At 35.3% G+C, this 23,527-nt stretch overlaps 1 protein-coding gene across 2 annotated transcripts in view; it reads left to right on the forward strand.

Moving 5' to 3' along the window:
- Window positions 1–23,527, forward strand: part of GMCL1 (germ cell-less 1, spermatogenesis associated) — a 51,832-nt gene that overhangs the window by 12,555 nt on the left and 15,750 nt on the right. The window contains exons 5-11 of one of the 2 annotated variants that reach the window (XM_041755689.1): window positions 835–947; window positions 1,596–1,661; window positions 3,267–3,351; window positions 5,817–5,907; window positions 10,030–10,167; window positions 18,519–18,588; window positions 21,850–21,925. In XM_041755689.1, the coding sequence (XP_041611623.1) occupies window positions 835–947; window positions 1,596–1,661; window positions 3,267–3,351; window positions 5,817–5,907; window positions 10,030–10,167; window positions 18,519–18,588; window positions 21,850–21,925 (639 nt within the window). The remainder of the gene's footprint in view (window positions 1–834; window positions 948–1,595; window positions 1,662–3,266; window positions 3,352–5,816; window positions 5,908–10,029; window positions 10,168–18,518; window positions 18,589–21,849; window positions 21,926–23,527) is intronic. The other variant, XM_041755690.1, reaches the window with a different exon arrangement.

Genomic DNA, 23,527 nt, shown 5'->3' on the forward strand with positions numbered 1-23,527 from the left:
GAAAAAGTTAATTGTTTCCTTTTCTGTGACATTTGTATGCTGATCTGTGTGAAGTATTAGTAAAAAGCTTGCTCAATATACTTAGTTGAAATCATTTGATTTTTTAAATGCTGTGATCCTTTCAGTACTTAATTTTCAACAAGTACACTTTATTTTCTAACTTTAGTCCTTTTGGTTTTGTCCTAAATCCATTTTCTGCATTATCTTTATGACTTCACTAACTAATTTAATAATATACTTGCATGGTGAATGTATTTCAGAAATTTAGGTAAAAAGTAACATTTTTTCATATATTGAATAAAATTAGTTCATTTGAAATCTTACATCTAAACATTTCAGATTAATATTTCAATGTAAATAATATGTTTTAGGTGCATCTCTTAGAAATTGGTAAGTGTTTTGTAGTTTAATAAACACTTCTGATGATTCATACTGTTCACTTGCCTAGCTCCATCACATGGTTGACTGAGTATGTCAAGAGATCTTAATTGAAAGAGAATAGGCGAACCAGGCCGAATGGTGCTTAAATTTGCCGGTCCCGGAGAGGGGAAGAATACAAAAGAAAGAATAGCAGTGTTCATCTGTTACTTTACTACCTTACTGCTTTTACCCCCTCCATTCTGCTTTTCAATTCCAAGTATTTAGTTGAATACTTGCTGGATTTTTTTCAGTACTTTTACTGGACTTCAGATTTAGGCTTGCTACACTTGATGAGTTTTCTTTCATTTCTTCTTTTTTTTTTTTTTTTTTACTTTTTAATATGTAAAAGCACATATTCAGAGCTAATTTTTCCCATGTGAAATGGGCCTTTCCAGTGCTTATTTATATTTGCAGGATGGTTTAATACAGCAGTGTGGTGAGACAATGAAGGAAACAATTAATGTGAAAACTGTATGTGGCTATTACACATCAGCAGGGACCTATGGATTAGATTCTGTAAAGAAAAAGTGAGTTACCTTTTTTATTTTTCCTCCCATCCCACTTGTGGGAATTTGGCTGCTTTGGTTTCTTAAGAGAATGTATAGCTATAAGAAAGAAAGAAATAAAAAAAAATACAGGACTAGAATTTGGTTAAAAAAAAGTCCTGTTTTACATTTGGATAAATTAGTAAATTTCTTGAAAGTGTTGTCTATGTAAGTGACCATGGGTGGGTTATACATGTTTATATGTGGCTTATGAAAACTCTGGTCACTCTTTACAGTGTCTTTTTTATTAATATTTTTTAAGTAGTAGGCATAATAGACATTGTATCAATACACCTACTGGAGATGTTTTTAACTCCTGAGAATTTCAGTACCCATTTTCAAATTACAAAGAAGGTAATAGAAGTATGCAAGTGCTTTCATAAGTGATGTAACTCAAATTTGAAATGAGATTTTCTTAATTAGATATGCACTTATTAATATAAAGAAAATATTTCCTTAATAACTGCTGACAAAAACAATACTAAATTTTTGGTTGTTTAATTTAAAAATTCGAGCATGTTCTAGCAAGACTAATTGTTTTTATTTTAACTATAAGTTCTACTAAGTAAGTTATAAATACATGATATATTTACATATCATGTAATAAATAATTCCATGTTTTAATTTCAGGTGCCTTGAATGGCTTCTGAACAATTTGATGACTCACCAGAATGTTGAACTTTTTAAGGAACTCAGGTATTTTAATTTTAAATAACTTTGTAATTAATCATTCTAAATAATGTTTATTTGTTAAGGTATGCATTTCCTTTATGCAAAAATATATTATTTATGAAAAAGTGAACAATTTAATGAAAGGTATCTTGACATCTATGAACTGAAGAAATGCTTCACAAATTTCTTTGTCATAAATAATATGTATGTCTACTATTTTAACCAATTTTAATATAAAAATTTATTGCTAATATAAAACTATAGAAAAGTATCAAGCGTTACCTCACTTTTGCTAGGTTCTTAGAGAATCTAAAAGTTTTAAAAACCATCTTTACCATTGCAAAATTAAGTTTTAAAGATTTTTATTTTAAGTAATCACACCCAACATGGAGTTTGAACTCACAACCCTAAGGTCAAGAGTCACATGCTTCACCAGCTGAGCCAGCCAGGCACCCCTGCAAAATTAGGTTTAAGAAAATTGTTTTAAATTTTATACTAGGTCTAATGAAGTTAAATTCATGGTCAGGTTGGCCTTTTGAATAGCATCTGCTTATTATTCCTTCCTGCCTTCCTTCCTTCAACAAATACTTCCTGAATGTCCACTATATATGAAGGTACTTTGTTAGGGGCTGTGAAGGATTCAGAGATTATTAATTCATGGTTTCTGCCCTCAGAACATCCCCTGTGATGTCAATTTTACTGATTTTTTTTTTTTTTTGCAGGGGTGGGTGGGCAAGTGGGAAAAAGACAAACATTCTTATGTTTAAATACAATATGGAATAGAGAGAATTCAAGTTTCTTTTAACTTTAAAGATGAAATACAAGAAGTAGTAAATGTGTTATTTTTATTGCTAGACCATCTCTTGTATTCCTGGGTCTTTTCCTTTCCTCTGCCCTTAAGAGGTACTTTGGTAGAAAAGTTTGAGAAGTATTACCTAGTGATATCAGGGTATAAACAAAGCTCTGCATTATGTTTGGCTTGAATATCATTAGAAACACTTTTTTTTTCTTTATAATTTCTCATTGAGCTCTTTCAAAAAGAAATTGTAGTGGTCATCTTAAAAACCTAGATGTTCTTCTGGCTTTTTATGGCTTGAAGGAATGGGGGGAAAAACAGCTGGTGATATCCTTTCCACTAATACATATTTCTTGATCTTACTCATTAATAGTAATATGTTTTATGACCAAGCAGTTTTCTCAGGCTTTGATGTTAAAGGTTACTTTGAAGATAATAGACATTTCAGTGAAATTTTGACATGTCTTAAAAAAAAAAAAAATACAATGAATGGGCAGGAAAGACCTATAAGAACACTGCCACTTTATCAGAGCATACTAAAAGTTATCTCATGGAGAACCTTGTTTTAACTGGGTTAATTAGCAGATCAAAGCTCTTTGTTTTCCTGTTCAAAGAAAGACCTTTCATAGTATATATACTGTCTGAATTAAAAGTATCCTTGTGTTCAGGTAGGTTGTTTCTGTCTAAGATTCTTCCGTCTTGGGCAAAAAGACTGATACAATTTTTAATTCCACATTTTCTTTTCATAAGAAAGAATTAAAAATTTTTAATTCCACCAGAGTATTTTAGTCTGCACAAGAATAAACTCAGTACCTCTGCTTTATCTTTTCTAGTATAAATGTCATGAAACAGCTCATTGGCTCATCTAACTTATTTGTGATGCAAGTGGAGATGGATGTATACACAGCTCTTAAAAAGGTATTGACATAATATGTAAGGGCATCACCTCAGCATTACTTATAATAGCGAAAAATTAGAAACAGCTAATGTCCAGGGAAAAAGGAATGTTGTAAATGTAAGAGGAAATATGCCATAATGTTAAAAAAATTCTTTGTTTAGGGATTTGCTGTCATGAGTGATTTTAATTTCATTCTTTATATTTGTCAACCTTAAAAGTATAATAGCCAGTTATTTTACCAGCAAAATGGATTTATTTGGGAATAGTAGAGGAATTGCAATTTGTGACATATATGCTATGACAAACCATAGGCAACTCCAGACCTCAAAGGAAAGGAACATAATAGAGAAAAGATAGAATTTGGGAGGGGCTGCTTTGAATGAAATTCTGTTGGAGGAAAGGGAGTTCCTTGTTGTCTGAGTTGTGGTGTCTTCTTATTGGCTGAGCTTGTTGCTGGACAAGGAGAAATTCTTTTTCCTGCTAGAGTAGTAAAGTAGGCTTCTTCCTATTGGAAATGTGAGGCACCTGTCTTACTGTTGGGTCTGCATTGATGACAAGTGCTGGGCCATGAGAGCTCCCATCCTGTTTCTTTTGTTTGGTTTCACATACACTTTTCTATCCTAGGAATATGTTTCTGTTTTTTTCCCAGATTTTTTTCAACCATGAGGATGTATTATTTACATAATCAGAAATGTTAATTTATATGGTTTTTAGAAATGTTTTGAAAGTTGAACTAATGACTTCATGATGAAAATTTCACTTTTTCTAGAAAATGGTGAAATTTTTTAAAGACCTTATTTGTACTTCAGGCACATGTTTTATTTCATCCCTTTGAAAGGTTTTAACATTTTTATTTTTATAACTCTGAAGAGACAAATCAGCTATCATTCTTGTTCTGTAGATGGTAGGACTTAGAACTCTTATAGTTACTAACTGACAGATTTGAGGTAGAACCCAGGTTTGTGAGTCCTAGTCCATTGCTTTTCCCACTGAATAATTTTGCCGCTAGCCTTTTGGCCCTAGCAATACAGTCTCCGTTTAACACAGCTTTCAAATTAGGGAATGAGACATCTTCTAAGTTATATTATTGCAATTGCTTGTTTTTGTGGTAGGGATGAGATTCTATTACTGTTTGTTTTTTTCAAGGAAGTTTAGTAACTTAGTTATGCAGTCATTGAAGGGTGGACAGCCCATTTCTATCTCTGAGCCACTGGTAGCATTCTTTGTTTCCTATTGTTGTAATTGCTTTTATGCCAGTAATGATAAGTGCTTACTATGTGCCAGGCACTATTCAAAGTAAGTTACACCTAATAATTCTTTCAATGTATGGGGAGCCTGGGTGGCTCAGCGATTGAGCGTCTGCCTTTGGCTCAAGCTGTGATCCTGGGGTCCCGGGATAGAGTCCCACATGGAGCTCCCTGCATGGAACCTGCTTCTCCCTCTGCCTATGTCTCTGCCTCTCTCTTTTTCTCTCTCATGAATAAATAAAATCTTAAAAAAAAAAAAATTCTCAGTGTCCCATGAGGTATCATGCTCATTTTATAAATGAAAAAAATTAAGGCCCAGAGATATTAGGTAATTTGTCCAGCTATTAATTGGCAGGGCCAGGGTAAAACAGTAAGAAACTCCTTTTTCCCTTGCTTAATAGACAATTATTAAATAATCTACTAAATTATTATTAAATAATTAATATTGTTTTTATAACCTTATACAATATTTTACAAAATTGAGTTGAGTAGAATAAATTAGTGTAAAATGACTAATGTAATATATATATATATATATTAAACCTTTACCCTTTTTTTTTTTTTAAGATTTTATTTATTCTTGAGAGAGAGAGAGAGAGAGGCAGAGGCAGGCAGAGACACGGGCAGAAAGAAGGAGGAGCAGGCTCCATGCTGGGAGCCTGACGTGGGACTTGATCCTGGGACTCCAGGATCAGGCCCTGGGCTGAAGGCAGGCGCTAAACCACTGAGCCACCTGGGCTGCCCAACCTTTACCATTTTAATTGTGTAACTATACTGTGTTTGAGGCCATATTTTTTAGGAATTTGATTATTCTTTATCACACACTGTTTTAGTTTTTATCTTTGGACCACTATTAAAGCCATGATGATTTTTTTTTTTTTCTCCTAGAGAGGGAGAATGAGGGAGAGAGGGGCAGAGGGGCAAAGGAAGAGGGAGAGGGAGAGAGATTCTTAAGCAGGCTCCACATCCAATGAGGAGCCCAGTGCAAGGCTTGATCTCACAACCCTGACATCATGACTTGAGCTGAAGTCAAGAATCAGATGCTTAACCAATTGAACCACCCAGGTAGTCCAAAGCCATGATGAATTTAAAGCTTGTAAGCATATCACATAATAGTTCTACTTCTTTCAACTGCATGTACTGGAAATTAAATTTTTTAGATACTATGTTTTAAGGTGGAAGCAGTTTGAATGTAAAATTGTAACATGAAATCTTGTCATTTTTTTCTTAAATTTAAGTGGATGTTCCTTCAACTTGTGCCTTCATGGAATGGATCTTTAAAACAGCTTTTGACTGAAACAGATGTCTGGTTTTCTAAGAGGAGAAAAGGTATGCCTGAAACTTTTGAGAATTTGTTTTTTGGGCCTTTTTAATTGAAATTTATTAAAATCAGGTTCTAACTTATTTGTAGACCCAGAGAATTTTAGATCTGGTGAGGATAGTAAGCAGTTGTCTACATCAGCCCCTAATATAAATTGAGAACAGTAAAAATAAGAAAAATGCCTTGCCAAGTATTAACTGAATTATTTTCCCTCGAACTAACACCATAGTTTTATTCCCCCAAACTATTATTTTTCCCATTTTATCACCAACAGGTCTTGGTGATTACATTCATCTTTTATTTGACTACATTGAATTTTCCCTAACACATTAGCCCTATCAGGCAACAGTTCTTAACTCGGGCTTGGGGGGGCCCATCTACAGGCCTCAGTGTATCACTTACCCCAAAAGAACATGCACAACTTTACAGGTATGTGTGTGTTGCATGCATTTTGCAGGGTGAGAACTTCCATAAGTTCTCATAAGTTTTGTTGGATTCTTCGAGAAAATTGTTCTAAAATTCGTTAAGATCAGCTGCCATTAAATTCTTTCTTATTGGGACAGAGGGAACATGCAGTGTATTTATTTTTTACTTTGCTAGAACAGATAATAGAGAAAAAATTTTTAGGTACGAAGAAGCGGATAAATCATAATCCTTATTAGTTCACGGTCATTTTTGGTCCATGGATGGCCACGTTTTTTATTTTTAATAATATACTGAACCCCCACAAACTAATCTTCAAGTACTAGAACATTAGTAACTTCAGTTACTTGTGCTTCTCTTCTGTTGTTGCCTCTGACTTTCCCAACCACTATCTTGAATTTTGTGTTTATTATTCCCTTAAGAAAATGTTATTGTATTATGCATGTATGTCTTAATATATGTAACATAGTGGAGTACTAGTAAGGTGGTCTCTGAAAAAATAATCCCTGATTTGCAGTTTTTTTAATTTCCATGATACAAATTCTCCCAATGTGGCTGATTCCAAGCTACCAACATGATATCACTGACATTGAATGCAGAGTTAAGAAATACACACCATCAGCTCTTATAAGCCAGTGCAGGCCATCTCTAGCACCACTGGACAATATAGCATCTGATTTTAGTTGTTATTGGACAGTTTCATATCGTGGTCTTAATTTGTCGTTTCCTTGAAGAGATTGGACAGTTTTTTACATGTTTATTAGCCATATGTTTCCTCTTCTGTGAAATATCCATTCTTTTTCCTATTTTAATATCATATCTGTGTTCTCTTAATAACACAATAGGCATTCTTTATTCCTGATAACCAAACCTTTGTCATTTATCTTCTAGTTTGTAGATTGCCTTCTTGCTTTCTTACGGATATCTTTTGATGAGTAGAAGTTCTTAATTTAAAATCTAGTGCTCTTTATGTCTTATTTAAATAAATTTTGTGAAGTTATTTTATACAGAGAGATTTCCTAACTCAGAGCCAGATAAGTTATTTTCCTGTCAAGCTCATGAACCAAAAATATAAAGGACCATACCAAAAAAACCTAACTTGATTGCCTTGAAGAACAAAATTCTAAACTTATATTTTAAATTATACTTTAGAGCTACATTATGGCAATTAAAGAGGCATTAGAGAAGTTATAGAGGAGAAAATTTAAACAAAAAACCAAATGGAGAGAGATACAACTGAAAGAGGTTAAGGAGATGTTAGAGAAGCTAAAAAGACAAAGGCACTCTGGAAACCGGGGAGCTGTTAGGTGAATCCCAACAGAAACTTATGCTCATTTGAACTCCAGCAGTCCCATTAAGATTTCTCCTCTACGCTCTTCATTCCGGCCTCAGTCGTGTAGAAATATACAGTTTTAGATAACTTTTCAGGGAGACATTTATTGCATAAAACAAAATGTATGTCTGATGCCTTGTGTTTCAGTGAGGACTTTGAAGGTCATGTCATACAGTTTTATTTTTATTTAAAAAAATATATATATTCATGAGAGCCAGAGAGAGAGAGAGAGAGAGAGAGAGAGACAGAGACACAGGCAGAGGGAGAAGCAGGTTCCCTGCAGGGGGCCTGTTGCGGCACTCAATCCCAGGACCTTGGAATCACGCCCTGAGCCAAAGGCAGATGCTCAACCACTCAGCCACCGTGGTGTCCCATGTCATATGGTTTTAAAATGATCAAAGAGAGGGGCGCCTGGGTGACTCCGTTGGTTGAGGGTCTGACTCTTGATTTTGGCTCAGGTCATGTCTCAGGGTCATGGGATCAAGCCCCACATCAGGCTCTGAGCTTAGCAGGTAGTCTGCTTGAGATTCTCTCTCTCTCCCACTGCCCTTCCCCCCCCCCCCAACTCTCTTTCTCTCTCAGTCTCTCTCAAATAAATCTTTTTAAAAAATTATCAAAGTGGTGAGGACTCAGGAAATAGGACAGAAAAACCACTTGTAGTCCCCTGTCCCATTATATTTTGAGACATTTCTCTTAGGTTTTATTAATTACTTGATTTTTCATATACATTGCTCAGGACTACAAGAAACAGTGGAAATTTAGACTTTGTTCTACACAGTTATTCATAGGGACTGCCATTGAACTTGGTTAGTGCAATTAATATGGCTATCCTTGGCCAGCTACAATCTTTAAAATATATTTCTAATTCATGAATTCTTACAAAAGTAAATGGGCTAATCCTTTCTATACTCTTGAAAAAAAGGGCTTCATGAGATAATTTCCAGATTTCTAGATGATCTAGTATTAGATTTTTTTTTTTTTAAGATTTATTTATTTAAGAGAGAGTGCGCATGTGCATGAGCTGGGAAGGAGGGCTAAAGAGAGAGGGAGACAGAATCTCAAGCAGATTGTCTGCTGAGCATAGAGCCTGACTTGGGCCTAATCTCACGACCCTGAGATCATGATCCAAGCCTAAATCATGAGTCAGACACTCAACAGAATGAGCCACCCAGGCGCCCGCTCCAGGTATTAGATTTTTATAACTTGTTCATGTGATGGGGCATCTGTAAGACCATAATGGTATTCATAGTGCAGCCCATGAATTGGCATATTTGATTCAACATAGGAACACTAGAAATAATGTTATCCTTAAAAAAAAGGACGTTAACGCCACATAAGTAAGCAAAGTTAACTTAATTTTTAAAATGAATTTACTGCTTTTTTGTTTACTTTGACTCTGAGCAGACACCAAAGGAATACAAAAAATGTATGGGGTAAAAATTAGAAAATTATGAAAATACTTTTCATTAAATAGACTTTTTGCTGATTTCAGGAGAAAATTATTTTAGTGGACATCATCTACTTTCTTTTTCACAGTACTGTGTTCCATGTGAAACATAGTTTTAGCCATAATATATAACAATAGCAACTCAACTTTTTTCTCCAGCCTTAATAGCAGCACAGAGTATGCTCACATGGGTGTATCCCTTTTTAATAGAAAATAGGCTAGGGCTTTTGCACAAGTTTCTATATGATAGCAGGAACTAGACCTTTCCTTCACACTCATGAAAGCACATTTGAATACAACTGAGAGCAACTATTTTTAGAAATAACCTGAAATTCTCCCTAAAAGAAAAAATTCACATACTTCATAAACTTGAATTGTTTTAATAATAAATACTATCCTTGTGGCTATAGTGTCTTTGTATCTTATTTGGTACTATGATAGAGAATTAACATATTAACTAGTAGCGTTCATCACATGTAGCTAAAGCATAAATTAGATGAATCGCAAAAGACAAACCCATGCATGTTCTGTGTTTGGCATTCGACCTCTGGGTTCCACTAGAGTGTTCAGTCTCTGGGAGAAGGTTTCTGGTGAGAGACCGTAACCCTACCTACCATTCTCAAGCCTTCTTTTTCCAAACCTTGCTGCACTGGAAGCTCCAAACTCCAGAAACAAGGTACACAAGTGAATTCTCAGCCCAAAGGCCACTTGGGACCAAAATTAGTTTCCTGGGGCTTCTTCCTAAATCTTTCCCAGGTTTTTATCCATACACCACAGGTGTGTATAATCTTTGTAAAGTAGCTTATTTGTATTCTGATAGACATACATGTGTCTGTGTGTCTGGGTCTCCCTACCCATAAAAACATTTAGGAATAAAATTAGATACATTTGAAAAGAATGCCTATTGATTTAAACTGTTTTTTATAGATTTTGAAGGTATGACCTTCCTTGAAACCGAACAAGGAAAACCATTTGTGTCAGTATTCAGACATTTAAGGTTACAGTATATTATCAGTGATTTGGCCTCTGCAAGAATTATCGAACAAGATTCTTTAGTACCTTCAGGTAAGAGAACATGACAAAATTATGATTTTAAGTAATATCTTTCTGATTATGTTGTAAAAAAGAATAATAAAGAGAATAGAAATTAACCTTAATCCCATTAAGAGACACAGTTTTGTACCAAAGTGAAATCATATTATATAGGTAATTTTCTGTGTCCACATTTTATAGTGAGTATTTTCCCATATCACTTAGCACAATCCAGACTATATAAAGGACTCTCGTTTTCTGTTACAGTTTTGTTTTGTGTTGTTTTTTTAAGTATGAGGAAAAAGAAACGAATCCTATTATCTAGGGTTAATATCTTGGTGAATTTCTTCTAGTCCTCTTTTTTTTTTATTATTATTTTTTTTCTTTCTTCTAGTCCTCTTTATTAATATATACGCATTAAAACAAAAACAAAAGTATATAATGTATACTAAAATTTTTATTAATATGGATGTTCTTTAACTAATGCACTATTTTAGACCAGACTTTTAAAAATGAGTTTTGAAAAAAAAATAAAATAAAATAAAATAAAATAAAAATGAGTTTTGAAGTACACTGTAAATGAAGTTTGTTTGTTTGTTTTTAAGATGTATTTATTTGTTTATTCATGAGAGACATAGACTGAGAGAGAGAAAGGCAGAGACACAGGCAGAGGGAGAAGCAGGCTCCTCGCAGGGAGCCCGATGGTGGGACTCGATCCCGGATCCTGGGATCATGACTCGAGCTGAAGGCAGGTGCGCAACTGCTGAGCCACCCAGGCATCCCTAAAGTATCATTTAAAGATCATTACTGCTTTTATTATTAATACTCCTTAAATTTGCTTTTTTTCTTATTCTAGTCTTAAACCTTATGTCAAAGCAAATGTAATATCTTTGCTAATTATAAAATTTAAGTTTGTTAAACAATTATAGATTTGATTTTCTAAGTCTCTAGTGCTTATGTGAGATTTAGCTTAGTACTATATATGCATATAAAAAATAGGAAATAGAATTTGAAGATTTATTTCTAAATTTGTGAACATTAATAATTAGTTATAGATTTGTCTAAAAAGTTATAATTGTTTTTGATAGCTCAATTTTTAATATAGCTATGTGTTTATGGATTTAAATTGTTCTCAAAATCTATAGGTATTAAATGGAAAGCAAACCTACAGTTAACACTTCTGGTCTATTTGAAAGTAACACATTTTTATAAAATCACTCTAGCAGGTTTATAGACACTTTTTCTGTTAATTTTGTATAAATTGTTTTTATAGTAGTAATTTTAGAAAGCCAAGATAAAAGGCTGCATATTACATTTGTATGGTTGTGGTATTTTTTTTTCCAGTGACAGTTTCTATGAAGATTATGTTCCCTGTAATATAGCAGATCTCTAATAGTTCTCGTGTGTTCTATGCCAGGCCCTAGAGAGGTGAATACTAGATGCTAGGGCCAGTTACACTCTTAACTGTACTTCCTTTCAAGGCTTGTTAGAGATGAATTTTGAAAGAAGTGGAAAAAAGTCTGTTCTGAAGTAATTCAGTGTAGGTGTATCTATGATGCATGTGCATAAGCTTTATATTCTTTGAATGTAAGGTGGGTGAAAGTATTTTAGTCTGACATGTTTTATTCAGTATAAAGTTGAAAATAATCTAGATTCCACATTTCTGACCAGATTTCAGCCATTTTTTCCAGACCTAAAATCACAGTAGAGGGCTTTTTCTTTACTTTAGAATGTTCCTCTTTATTTATTTTTTATTTTTATTTTTTTTAAAGATTTTATTTATTTATGAATGAGATACAGAGAGAGAGGCAGAGAGAGAGAGAAGCAGGCTCCCTGCATGAAGCCTGCTTCTCCCTCTGCCTGTGTCTCTGCCTCTCTCTCTCTCCTCTCTGTGTATTCTCATGAATAAATAAATAAAATCTTAAAAAAAAACTGTCTTACTGTATACTTTTACTGTCCTGCCTTAGCCCTCCTTGGTACATCTGATCTATCTTGTTAACATTCCTCCCAGACCTTTACATTATGTACTCTGGGACCCAGGTCAACAAACTCTTATGTCTTCCATCGCTTCTCTTCATTTATTTAACTCTCCCAGAAGGCACTATTTTCTCTCTCTAGAGGACTTTCTGTCAGTTAAAACATCCTGAAAATATAGGAATAGGAGGCCAGACATTCATGGTCCTAGTCCCTCAGTGCCCTTTCCAAAACTATTACTGCATAGCATCTAACTCACCCTCTATCCTTTCTCTCTTGACCCTATCATTCTTCCGCATTCACTGAAGACACTGGATTTACCTTTCCACGTCTGCCCAGTCACATAATGTACTTAAATGATCATTCTATTCCGTTCCCTGGCCTCCGACTAATTGGACCTCCACCACAGTAACATGTTTTGTGATCATTGGGCACTCACCATCCACAGAAATACCGTAAACCTTGTAACCCAGAATTGCTCAGCATCGGAAATCAAGTAGTTTTCAGGCCACGTATAACCAACCGTATAGCGTGTTCATAGCTTCATTTCCTTTTGTACTGTTACTTGATTTCCAGTCCATTTTAAGCCCTCCATTTTCTACCAGGCTCTCAAACCTCTCCTTCCTTTTTAGGGCCTGGATTTCATGATTGATCATCTGAACTACTCTCTCTCAACAGTTGCCTTCACCTCTGTGTCCTTCCACTTGGCAAAATCCTAAAACTAAATTAAATTGTGTTTCTATAGCATTTGAGCTCTGGGTTCCACTGAGTATTCAGTCCCTGGGAGAAGGGTCTGTAGCAGTTCTCAGAGGAGTACTGCTACAGAGGTTTTTTACCAATTTTGTACTGGTGCACTGCAAATTCACATTTCAACACTAAGCTTGCACTTTGGGACTTCTTACGCTGCATTTATTTGGTCACTTTGGCCACTCTCTTTTTCATTTACTTCATTAATTGTATTAGACCTCTGCCATTCTGTTCAATCTTCCTATCCAGTCACCTCCCAGTCAGTATAGGAATTCTGTTGTTGTTTTTTTTAATATAAATTTGGGGTAATCAGGTAATAACTTGTTCAATTCCTATTCTTCCTCACCTGTCTTCCTGTCCTGCAGTTGAGGTGCTCCCTCCCTGTCAAGCCAACCTCCTGCTCTGTTCATGTCATGATCTTATCACTTCCTGTTTGTTCTGAAAGTAAACCTTATCATTTAAATTGTATCTTCAGCCTCTGCCCTCCCTACTCTACCTTAGCCTTTAAAATATGGTCAAATCTCTTATTACAAAACAAGACCAGAAAGCTTCCCTTGACGCTGCTGCCTCCCCCACAAAGCAACCTTCTAAGCCCCCTTCTTCAGAGCAGTCTGCAGATGCTCTCTCCTTCCTTTTAGTCATTTCTCAGCACTCTGCAGTCTGTCCCTTGCCCTCACTGTTTCACTCAGACCTTCTAGCAAAAGTTAGGGTTGTTCTGTTTGCAAAGTCTAGTGGCCTCATTTAGCCTACCTAGCATTTTATGTTATGGTTTGTTTGTTTGTTTTTTCTTGAAATTCCCTACTATACTCCCATGGTTTAGAAATGCTGTTCTTTCCTGAGTCTTTTCCTATTTCTCTAACCATTCCTCCTCTTTTTCTTTTGTAAGTGTCTCTTACTCTGCCTACTTCTTAACTTCCTGAGAATATTTTTGACCCATTGATTTTTTCATTCTCCCAGAGTAATATTCTTTGTTCATATGATTTATTAAAAGATTCCAGTTCTGACCTCTCCCCTGAATTTCATACTTCGATATTCAACTGCTGTCTTGCCATCTATAAATTGCTTCCAGCCATCTGTTCAAAACAGTACTTAAATTTCCTCTTCAGCCCCAATCCCTGCCTGCTTTTTTTCTTCCTGTGTTCCTATTAATCATTAACACCATTAATAAATAGCCCAGCCTTACGAAAAAAACAAACTCCTGGAAGTCATCCTACACTCCTCCTTAAACTCTTTCCTCCACATCCATTCACCAAGCCCTGTAGATATTTTCATAGATAGTTCTCAAAATCACCACCTTCCTTTACCCAAGGCATTCCCTTGATTAAGACGTTGTCGTTTGCTCGATGACCTAAGTGCAGAATGTATCTGTGTCCTTGTTGAACTGTGAGGCCCATAGGTTTTACAACCTTTTCCTTCTAGTACATAGGGCACTGATTGACAAGTAGTAGGCACTCTGTGAAAACTAAAATTGTTTTCTAAAACATACTAATTTACATATGGCCTAATTCTGCATTAAGCAAATATGTGTAGATTCTTCAAAGTATTCTGTGTATGCCAGATACTGCATTTAATGTGTATTTTGTAACATAACTTTGAAATTCATCAAGGTAGTTGTCCCCATCTTACAGACGAAGTAAAGTATAACTGTCCTGCCATACAGCTAGTGAGAAGCACAGCTCAAATGCAGCCCCATGTCTTTCTTGTTCTGTAATCATATTGTTTTCACTCTTACTGGTTACTTAAAAGTCAGACTTTTCCATAGTGTTACTGATACTTCATACCTAGATGCTCTATTCAAAATACTCTTATTTGTCCATATGGGAATTTTTTTATTATGTAAACTTTTGGTCTTTTACCTTCACGATCTACATCTGACTTAAGTGTTTTGTATAGCAGTTCAACTTGTAGGCTGTTTTTTGCTATAAACTTTACTGATTATAAGTAAATTTTTTTGTGTGTATATACCTGAAACATACACCTTTTCTTTCACTTAAGTAATAAAATACTGAGTAAATTAGGAACATATCTTTTTTATTTTGTTTGTCTAAAGAGGGGAGAGGGGCAAAGAGAGGGAGAGAGAATCCTAAGTAGGTTCCACACCCAGTGTGAACCCACCTGGAGACCAAGCTGAAGTCAACAGACACTTTAACCAAACCACCCAGGCATCCTTTATCTTTTTGTTTTTTAAAATGTGTAAAGCTAAGACATTAGATTTTCAAATATTATGCTTTTGGAGACCCTTTGTACCATATCCTTTGTGTAAGACAAGAGAAGTAATCTAAATTTATCTGACTTATCTCATTTATTCTATTGGAAAAATACTCTGTTTACATTCAGAATTACTATATGCTAGATCTGTAGCTGAGTCCAAGGCACGGTCAGATGGCACCTTGTTAACGCCCATTTTGAGCTTTTGTATGGGGCTTTGGTCTAACAACATTTAAAATAAGTGTTTAAGATTATTTTCCTGGATGGAAATTTCTTAAAGGAATCTTTGCATTGAATACTAACTCTGCTAAAAAGGATTCTGGCAAACTCTGTAGTATATCTACCTTGTGGAGATAGGACTGCATATAATTGTATTAAAAACGATATAAAGATGAACCTGTCTTCCTTATTTTTATCCCATGTTTCTCAAACTCATTTTAGCAGTGATTCTTTTTTTTTTTTTTTCCTTTTCTCAACATTGCATTTGAACTTACTGTTCTATGGACTTATTTTTGGGCTACGGGGTAAACTACCAGTGACTAGAAAGGTTTCTAGTTTGACTTTTTACTTGTTTAAAGTAAGACAAGAAAGGAGAGACAAAACTATGTACCCATGTTTTTAATTTGTTGAAGTGGTTTTTGGTTTTTTGGGGTGTTTGGTTTCGAATTTTTTTTCCTTTGGTGCTTTTAGTTTTAAAGGAGATTATTGAAAGGTTGTGAAAATTTTATTTTTTTAGAGAGAAAGAGAGCAGGGGCGAGGAGGCTCCAAGGGAGAGAGAGAGAATCTTATGCAGGCTCAATTTTCACGGCCCTGAGATCATGATAACCTGAGCTGAAATTAAGTTGGAGGCTTGGGGCACCTGGGTGGCTCAGCCAGTTGAGCATGACTCTTCATTTCTGCTCAGGTCATGATTTTGGGGTCCTAGGATTAGGCCCATGTTGGCTCCATGCCTAGCATTAAGATCCTCTTTCTCTCTCTCTCTCAAATAAACAAATCTTTAAAAAAAAAAAAAAAAAAAAAAGAGTTGGACACTTAACTGACTCAGCCACCCAGGCTCCACAGGGTTGTGAGAAATTTAAATTTTATTTATTTATTTTTATTTAAAAAAACTTTTTTTTAAATTTATGATAGAGAGAGAGAGAGAGAGAGAGAGAGAGAGAGAGAGAGGCAGAGACACAGGCAGAGGGAGAAGCAGGCTCCATGCACCGGGAGCCCGACGTGGGTTTCGATCCCGGGTCTCCAGGATCGCGCCCTGGGCCAAAGGCAGGCGCCAAACCGCTGCACCACCCAGGGATCCCTTTATTTATTTATTTTTTTAAGATTGTATTTATTCATGAGAGAGAGGGGCAGAGACACAGGCAGAGGGAGAAGCAGGCTCCATGCAGGGAGCCTGACGTGGGACCTGATTCTGGGACTCCAGGATCAGGTCCTAGGCTGAAGGCAGCGCGAAACCGCTGAGCCACCCAGGCTGCCCAGAACTTTAAATTTTAAAATTGAATTTTAAAACCTTTTCACGTGTTGTATCTTACATGATATTTGAGAATATTTATGTGTAACCTTTTCATTCCAGTTTTATAAATGAATCATGAAAACCATATTCTACATCCCTAGATCAATGCATTTCATCTTAGAGGCATAACTATCAGTGAATTAAGAAATCTATTTTAACGAGAAAAGATCAGCTCTTTTTTTCTTATAAAATACATTAGAACAGAATTTAAAAATTAGAATGCATTGCAAATAAAATACACAATATGTATGCATTTATACTGACTCACATAAACTTTACTAGTCTTTACCTACTGAAAACAAATTATATGTGGCCTAGATATTTAGTAGTTATTCTGCATAATAACAAGAATATTTTGACAGAACAAAACATTCAAAGTGTATTTATAGAGAGTTTTAAGGGAAGATACCAATAAACAGTGCAAGTCATCTGGATACCTTTATTTTAAAAGACTTATGAAGTGAAATGTGGATTTTAATCACAGTAGGGTTTGCATTCTTCTAATAGAGATTGAAAAATCATTTAACTTAAAAAAAACAGAAAATCTGTTCTTTGGGAATAAATAAAAACAAAAATAAGTATGGTACTAAGCCAGTTCTATCTATATTTTTAATAAATTTTAACTAAAATTTCAGTTTACATAGACCTGTGGGTAAAAATTATATGTTTATTAAAGATATAACTGTAACTTTTATTCCATTTAGAATAAATTAAAGTCTTTTTAATAAATTACCTAAATCTAATATGGCAAAATTATTATTTTTCAAAAGATTTATTTATTTTAGAGAGTGAGAAATAACAAGTGGGAGGGGGTGAAGGAGAAAAAATATCAAGCAGACTCCACACAGAATACTGTCACAGGGCTCAATATCTCACTGCTCTGAGATTACAATCTGAGTCGAAACCAAGAGTCCGGATGCCTAACCCGACTATGCCACTTAGGCGCCCTGCAAAATTATTTTTGAGTATGCATGATTCATCTGATAATTTATCTCCCTTAATTGTTATTTTTAGATAATTTAATAAATTAATATATATTCAGTTTTCTATAAAAAATATATGAAAACAAAATACTACTTTACGTATGTTTCTCACAAAAATTAATATGAGCTATGACAAGGAAACTATTAAATGCAAGAATCTACTTTAAAGATTTAAATCCTAATGTGAATGCATATAATCTAAGTACAGTCCATCTTAAAGCAAAGCAAAATAGCGTTTACCACACTAAAAATCATTAAGCCATATTGTTTTGTTTTTTAAATATTTTATTTATTTATTCATGAGAGATATGGGGGAGGGGGCAGAGACACAGGCAGAGGGAGAAGCAGGCTCCATGCAGGGAGCCTGATGTGGGACTCGATCCCAGGACCTCAGGATCATGCCCTGGGCCGAAGGTGGCACTAAACTGCTGAGTCACCCAGGCTGCCCTAAGCCATATTGTTACAGAGCATTTGTAAAATCTAAACTGCCAGATCTATTTGTTGCTATTTTAAGCTTAGAAATGTAACAATTTTGGGATGCCTAGGCGGCTCAGGAGTTGAGTGTCTGCTTTTGGCTCAGGGTCAAGTCCCACATCAGGCTCCCTGCATGGAGCCTGCTTCTCCCTCTGCCTGCCTCTGCCCCTCTCTCTGTGTTTTTCATGAATAAATCTTTAAAAAAAAAATGTAACAATTTTTATCCAGTTCTCAATTTTTTTTTTTAAGATTTTATTTATTTATTCATGAGAGACACAGAGAGAGGCAGAGATATAGGGAGAGGGAGAAGCAGGCTCCATGCAGGGAGCCCGACACGGGACTCGATCCCCGGTCTCCAGGATCTCGCCCCAGGCTGAAGGTGGCACTAAACCACTGAGGCACCGGGCTGCCCCTAGTTCTTAAAATTTTTTAATGTTTTATGTTCTTCATATTATTATTATTTTACATTTATCTATTTTTATATTTAGAATGGCTGTCTTCAGTGTATAAACAGCAGTGGCTTGCTATGCTCCGGGCAGAACAAGACAGTGAGGTGGGGTAAGTATGTTAGGTCATTTCATTGTTCATAATAAACAAACAAAAATAAATAAACAAATAAACCCTGCTATGAATTTTAAAATGCACTTATTATATTGAAAAATCAAGAGGTGTTAAAGTAGGGAAAAGATCATTAATCAGCTTTTTTTCTTACATTTATGTAACATCAATATTAATCTTTCTGGTCAATTAGTGAAATGTTTGAATAGTCATTTACTTATTTGTAAAAACTGAATAATTCATAAACTGTGTTTCACCTGGTGTTATATTAGGATTTTCTTTCAACATACTGAAATATTACTTGGAGTAATGGTTTCACAAAGCATGATTTTCATACTTTTTTATAGGTAAAGCTAATCTTATTTGTGGTAGTGTGATATTGTAATTTTTATTAATTATCTAAGAAGTATTTTATTTTATTTTTATTTTTTTTATTTTTTTTCTAAGAAGTATTTTAAAGATCTCTGAGTCTAAAATGAATTAACATAATCCAGTTATAGATGACCCCCCCCCGCACACAGACAATATTTTTGTGCTTTTTTTCATTTGAAGGAAAAGCAGATATCTATTCTTTCAGTGTGCTTTGCAGTTCACAGAAGTACTTCCACATTTATTATTTGATCTTTATAGCAGCTTCTTGGCTATAGGCCATGTGAGGAGACAATCCATCTGTGAGTATATATGGAAGAGGCCTTAAGTTTGACTTTTTTTTTGCCCCGATTTAACGCATTTTTATGGACCAAAAAACTTGCTAAAATATATGACCTAGTTATGTTTTATCCACACAGTGACTGTCTGAGAGTGTTATACAAACTCATGGTAATGATTACGAGGTTATTTTCCAGGATTCTTGGTTTCTACTTTATTTATAATTTATATTCCATCTTTTTCCAAATATATTCACAGCATACTTATCCTACACAAACACAGTAAGATTGTTGAAATGGAAATAATAACAAATCAGGCATCCCAGGTGGCTCAGCGGTTTAGTGCCGCCTTCAGCCCAGGACGCGATCCTGGAGACCCAGGATCGAGTCTCATGTCGGGCTCCCTGCATGGAGCCTGCTTCTCCCTCTGCCTGTGTCTCTGCCTCTCTCTCTCTCTCTCCTCCCTGTCTGTGTTTCTCATGAATAAATAAATAAAATCTTAAAAAAAAGAAGAAATAACAAAAACCAAAAAAAAGAGAAAGTTAATTATTTAATGGAATTCAGATTCAAAGCATTTTGTAATATATGAAATATTTTCAAAGTCATCCTCATTCTTTTGTATATTCAGTTTTTAGATGTTGGGTGTTCTTCTTTTTCAAGATTTTCCTCATCTGTATCTTTACTGAGTTGAACATAGAGTCTGACCCAAAAGACTGAGCTGGAATAAGTGGGTTTCCTCCCCTCAGAAGTTTATGTATGATTATAGCACCCCAATGAAGTGCTCTGTTTTATAGACACTGAGCATCTGCTTACTGCTGCAGGGCTACTAAAGTGAAGAAGACCGTGTATTTTCCTGAGTGCTAGGTTATAATATAATAAAATCTACCTCCACGGTTTTCTTTCATGTTCTTCCTTCCATATTGCCAACAGATAATCTTTCTGAAGCAGAAATATAATTGTGTCACTTACCTGCTTAAATATGTCCAAGGATTTAACGATAGGGACTATTGTTATTTATATGTGATATATATTATATTAACATTTAAAAAAATTCCTTGTCTTTAAGAAATTTATATTGAACTATTTACAGATTAAAGGATATGCCTGGGGATCCCTGGGTGGCGCAGTGGTTTGGCGCTTGCCTTTGGCCCAGGGCGCGATCCTGGAGACCCGGGATCGAATCCCACATTAGGCTCCCGGTGCATGGAGCCTGCTTCTCCCTCTGCCTCTCTCTCTCTCTCTCTCTGTGACTATCATAAATAAATAAAAAAAAAATAAAAATAAAAAAATAAAGGATATGCCTGGAGGATTGGCCTCAAAGTGATCAGCCAGAAGGGATATGGGGAGAAGTAGGCTTGGAGTAAACTAAAACAAAATTATTGAGCTAGATGGTGAAAAAATTTAGCTCATTATACTATTTTATCTACTTTTAGGTTTGAAATTTTTCATAATAAAAAATGTCAATGTAACAGAACTAATGCCTGGGAACTCTCTATGATCTACAGGGAAAGTTAAAACTCTTATTAGCATAGCCTGGGGGGCTTGTCCAAGTCTATCCCAAATGTCTTTCACTTCACCTCCTCTCGTGCTCATCTTAAACTCTTGATGTACGAAATTCTTCATATATTTGGGATTCTTTTATGCTCCAGATTCTTTTTACCTACTAGACCTTCTACCTGAAGTGCCCTTGTCCTGCACTGAATCACCCCTAACCTCTACTTCAACAAACTCCCACTTGGCACAAATAATACCTCCTCTGTGATGATCCCTCTCTAATCCCAGGCAGTAAATCTGTGCCCTCTTCCTGCCCTAACATCACAACTCTCTCCACATTTGTAATTGTTACTTATATCTCTACTAGAATGAACTCTTGGATGTCAAGGACATGTTTACATTTACTTATTTTTTGTATATTTGTTTCACTATTTTAATTTGATGATGATTGAAGTCCCTAGTATCTAGGCACTTAATAAATGTTGTATATGATGAATATATTGTATTATTTCTATCATTTGGGGTTCCAAACTAATAATCATGGCTTTTTGTTATCATAACTTGAAATAATAGTATTTTTCTTAGTTGATTAAGGCTTTTAAAGTAGGGAACCAAAAAAAAAATAAAAAATAAAAAATAAATAAAGTAGGGAACCAAGAAAGATCAATTGATACAATTCTACAGCTGCTTCTATTAAATATTGACTTTGCATGATTATACTACATAAAAGATAGCTTGGATATGAAGTAATGTCCAGTGGTAGATGATACCAAGTCACATCTTAAATAGTAGATTTTAACTTATTTTACTTAGACTTTTCAGTGTTTTATTTTTTTGATGAGCACAATTTCTTGTAGATATTTTTTTCCCTCTGGTTTGGCTAAGCCCTAATAAAAGTAGTCCAAAAGTCAGAGCTAAGAAAAACATTAAAGTTATTATTTTTTTTAATTTAGCAAAGGCAATGGGCAAGATTTAATCAGTGCTTTTTGTATTTTTTTGTAACCACAAAAAGGTATTTTTAAATCCATTAGCCAATTTTTCTCTTCTTTTAAACTTAATTCTTTTTAAACTATTAGTTGCCTATTTTCTATGAGATTTCACATCTTATGTATATTTCTAGGCCTCAAGAAATCAATAAAGAAGAACTAGAGGGAAATAGTATGCGGTGTGGTAGAAAGCTTGCCAAAGATGGTGAAGTAAGTATGGGTTATGACTCTTAATATTCTCATGCAAATTACTGTACTACTAGTGCAAAATACACTTTTGTGTAACAATCACAATGCCTGCCATACCTCAGAAGAGCTTTTTTGGTAGTTTCTGTAGCATGGTCTCCTGGGCAGGGAGTGGTGATTAGACCTTTTGTGTCTAAGAGATATAAGAGGCCTCTGCAATCCAGAAATTAAGATAAATAAGAAATTATATGGGAGCTATTACATAGTCTTAAAAGTCATTTTTTAAATTTTATGATTACCTTAAATCAAAGACATTCAAACCCTTTGATTGCTACTTGCATTTAGACTTCTTTTATTCATTACTACTATATATAAATGTATATAAGTGAAACAAAAGTATTATGAAACAATACTATTACTGTATCCAAAAATCCTGTTTTCTTTTTAATTTTTAATTTTTAATTTTTTATTTTTTTAAATTATTTTTTAAATTTTTTAATTTTTATTTATGATAGTCACAGAGAGAGAGAGAGGCAGAGACACAGGCGGAGGGAGAAGCAGGCTCCGTGCACCGGGAGCCCGATATGGGACTCGATCCCGGGTCTCCAGGATTGCGCCCTGGGCCAAAGGCAGGCGCCAAACCCTTGCGCCACCCAGGGATCCCCTTTTTAATTTTTTACAAAAGCTTATTGTGACTCAAATTGATTTTAATGGGACATGAACTACAATTTTTAATATCCCACTCTATTTGTAATTTCCATCTTTTTAAAAAATTTATTAATTTATTTATGACAGACGCAGAGAGAGAGAGAGAGGCAGAGGCAGAGGCAGAGACAGAGACAGGCAGAGGAGGAGCAGGCTCCATGCAGGGAGCCCGATGTGGGACCCAATCCCAGGACTTCAGGATCATGCTTTGGGCTGAAGGCAGGCACCAAACCGCTGAGCCACCCAGGGATCCCTGTAATTTTCATCTTAAAAAATAATTCAGCCTGGGTTGTCTGGGTGGCTCAGTTGGTTAAGCATCCGACTCTTGATTTCAGCTCAGGTCATGATCTCAGGGTTGTGGGATCAGGCTTCGCAATGGACTCACACACTGGGCATGGAGACTGCTATAGGTTCTTTCTCTCCCTCTCCCTCTGCCCATCCCTCTTCTATTTTTTTTTTAATTTTTATTTATTTATGATAGTCACAGAGAGAGAGAGAGAGAGAGAGAGAGAGGCAGAGACAGGCAGAGGGAGAAGCAGGCTCCATGCACCGGGAGCCCGACGTGGGATTCGATCCCGGGTCACCAGGATCACGCCCTGGGCCAAAGGCAGGCGCTAAACCGCTGCGCCACCCAGGGAATCCCCCCATCCCTCTTCTAAAAGATAATAATAAATCAGTCTAATTTAGATAAGCATTCAGTTATTTTTCTCCCAAATTTTCCCTCATTTTAACTTTTCTTGTTTTTAGACATTAATTAAGTTTGCATTCAATAATTGTGATAAATATTAGTAGCATATGAAAGCGGAATAGGTAGGTGTCTTCTTTATTCCTTAGTCTTCCTTGTTGCTACTTCCACAACTCCCTCCCTCACTGAACCACAGCTCCTTTGAAGCACATGCTTCTACTACACCACTCAATACT

The sequence above is a fragment of the Vulpes lagopus genome, chromosome 5 (assembly GCF_018345385.1).
Source record: "Vulpes lagopus strain Blue_001 chromosome 5, ASM1834538v1, whole genome shotgun sequence".
NCBI classification, from domain to species: domain Eukaryota; kingdom Metazoa; phylum Chordata; class Mammalia; order Carnivora; family Canidae; genus Vulpes; species Vulpes lagopus.